The sequence below is a fragment of the Triticum dicoccoides genome, chromosome 5A, assembly GCF_002162155.2.
Source record: "Triticum dicoccoides isolate Atlit2015 ecotype Zavitan chromosome 5A, WEW_v2.0, whole genome shotgun sequence".
In the NCBI taxonomy this organism is placed as follows: domain Eukaryota; kingdom Viridiplantae; phylum Streptophyta; class Magnoliopsida; order Poales; family Poaceae; genus Triticum; species Triticum dicoccoides.
This window is the reverse complement of record NC_041388.1, coordinates 625,059,203-625,062,285: the sequence shown is the minus strand read 5'-3', so window position 1 is coordinate 625,062,285 and position 3,083 is coordinate 625,059,203. Positions and strand designations below refer to the sequence as shown.

General features: G+C 45.1%; 1 protein-coding gene across 1 annotated transcript; it reads left to right on the top strand.

Annotated features, from left to right (window-relative positions):
- The first annotated feature begins 1,702 nt into the window (after window positions 1-1,702).
- Window positions 1,703-2,413, top strand: LOC119300199 (diacylglycerol lipase-beta-like). Its single transcript, XM_037577231.1, has one exon. It carries the CDS (start codon window positions 1,703-1,705, stop codon window positions 2,411-2,413), a length of 711 nt encoding a protein of 236 aa, XP_037433128.1.
- Window positions 2,414-3,083: the final 670 nt, after the last annotated feature.

Sequence of the window (3,083 nt, the reverse complement as noted above, 5' to 3'; positions counted from 1 at the left end):
GCAGCATGGTCTATGCGAATAGTTACTTTGGAATCAACAATATAAGGTCTAAACTTGTCACAAGCAAACACCACTACTAAGAATTCTTTTTCAGTAGTAGCATAATTTCTTTGAGCACTGCCTAGAGTTTTACTAGCATAATGAATAACATTAAGTTGCTTACCAACTCTTTGTCCTACAACACCAACAGCATAATCACTAGCATCACACATAATTTCAAAAGGCAAATTCCAATCAGGTGGTTGAACAATAGGTGCAGTAATTAAGGCTTTCTTAAGTGTTTCAAAGGCTTCTAAACAATAATCGTCAAAAACAAAAGGAATATCCTTCTGCAAGAGACTAGTAAGAGGCCTGGGAATTTTTGAAAAGTCTTTGATAAATCTCCTAAGAAACTATGAATACCTTTTATATCTTTAGGACATGGCATTTTCTCAATTGCATCAACCTCAGCTTGATCCACTTCAATACCTCTTTCAGAAATTTTATGACCCAAGACAATGCCTTCATTAACCATAAAGTGGCACTTTTCCCAATTCAAGACAAGATTTCTTTGTTCACATCTCTGCAAAACTTGATCAAGATCGCTTAAACAATCATCAAAAGACTTCCCATAAACAAAAAAGTCATCCATGAAAACCTCAACAATATTTTCACAAAAGTCAGAGAATATAGCAGTCATACATCTTTGAAAGGTAGCAGGTGCATTACATAAACCAAAAGGCATACGTCTATAAGCATAGGTTCCAAAGGGACAAGTAGAAGTGGTATTTTCTTGATCAGGTTGAGAAATAGGTATTTGTGAAAATCCTGAATATCCATCAAGGAAGCAAATGTGTGTGTGCTTAGATAATCTTTCAAGCATTTGATCAATAAAAGGCAAAGGGTAATGATCTTTTCTAGTTGCTTTGTTTAATTTCTAAAATCAATTACCATTCTATAGCCTCTAACAATTCTTTGTGAAATAAGTTCATTCTTATCATTAGGAACAACAGTAATACCTCCTTTCTTAGGAACACAATGAACAAGTCTTACCCATCTACTATCAGCTATGGGATAGATTATACCTTCTTCCAGAAGTTTTAATATTTCCGTTCTTACTACTTCTTTCATCTTCGGATTTAACTGACGTTGGTGATCAACAATGGGTTTAGCATTAGGTTCCATATTAACTTTGTGCTAACATAGAGTGGGACTAATGCCCTTTAAATCATCAAGAGTATATCCAATAGCAGCTCGATGCTTCCTTAGAACTTTCAATAATCTTTCTTCTTCATGTTCTGAAAGGTTAGCACTGATAATAACAGGATATACACTACTAGGGAAAACCTTATACACAGAATCTTAGCAGCAGCATGGTTTAAAAACAAACGCTACTGCTAATTAGCAGTAGCGAGCTTGAGGAAACCGCGCTACTAATAACCCGATAGTAGTAGCGCGGGTTTTTACCCCTCGCTACTACTAAGTGATTTCCACCGTGCCTCCCGGGACCAGTTGTACCAGTAGCATGGGTTATAAACCCACGCTACTACTAAGTCGATAGTAGTAGCGTGGGTTATATACCCCACGCTACCACCTGCATCTGCTCCCACCCCACCAACCATCCCACGCCATGTCTCAGAAAAAACACTCAACGCCCGATCCAGATCCCCAATCCCGACTTCGCTCCCACCTCTTCTCCTCCTCTCCCAAGTCCCAACCCGCCATGGAGAGGGAGCTGCCCACGCAGGGCCCCCCTAGCGCCGCCGCCACCTATGGCTCACCCCGTCGCAGGGCGTGGAAGCGGTGCGTCCACTCCGGCCACCACGACAGCGCCACCTGGGGCCACGCCACCATCGCCGACTCCGCGCCCGTGCCCAGGATGTGTCGCCTCGTCATGGCCAACTACGCCCCGCCCGACCTCCTCACCACACTGCCCCTCCTCCTCGACCCCTCAAACGTCATGCGCCGCCGCACCTATGCTGACACGGGGGGCCGGGTCACGCCCTACCTCGTCTACCTCGACCACGCGCACGCCGACTTCGTGCTCGCGCTGCGCGGCCTCAACCTCGGCCGCGAGTCCGACTACGCGCTGCTCCTCGACAACCGCCTCGGCAAGCGCCGCTTCGACGGCGGCTACGTCCACAATGACCTCCTCCGCGCCGCCGGCTGGGTGCTCGACAGGGAGTGCGACCTGCTCCGGGACCTCCTCGACCAATACCCCGCCTACACGCTCACCTTCACGGGCCACTCCCTCGGTGCCGGTGTCGCCGCCATGCTCGCCATGTTCGTCGTGCTCAACCTCGACAAGCTCGGCAAGGTCGAGAGGGGCTGCACCAGGTGCTACGCCATGGCCCCCGCCCGCTGTATGTCGCTCAACCTCGCCGTCAAATATGCCGATGTCATCAACTCTGTCGTGCTGCAGGTGACTCACTGATGATCCAATTGATTTGGTTGCTTGCTTGTCTGAATTTGGTGGTTACAAGTTCAGTTGTAGAAGAATTTGGGTTACATGTAGTATGTCTGAATTTGGGTTACATGTAGATATCAGACTGAATTTTGGTGGATACGTGCTCTGCTTCTGAGTAAGATAAACATTGCATTGCAGAATCTAGTATAATGCCTATCTGAATTTTGCTGGGTGCTTCCTTGTTGCTAGAAATTCAGTTGCAGAATTTAGTTACATGCCTATCTGAATTTTGTTGGGTGCTCGCCTGCTGCTAAATTCAGTTATTACAGAAGTTAGTTACATGTATGTCTGAATTTTTGTGAGTGCTTGCTTCCTACTAAAAGTTCAGTTGCATAATTTAGTTACATGTCTATCTGCATTTTGTTGGGTGCTACTTCTGTCAGATAAGAATCTGGTTCAGTTAAAAACTGCACTGTCAAATCTGGACAGCCAGCTTCTATGTGAAAAACGAGTTAGTTAATCTTAGAATTTCGAGTTGCCTCTATATGAAATTTGTAAAGCAAGTTCCAAACTTTCCATAGAGTATTTATTTGCGTCGTTTGGATGTATGGTTTGAGAGCAGCCATCATTTTAGTTTGTTGTCCCGAAAGTTAGTATCCTAAGCGCATTGTTTTCGTATGCCAGTTTACGGCCTTAT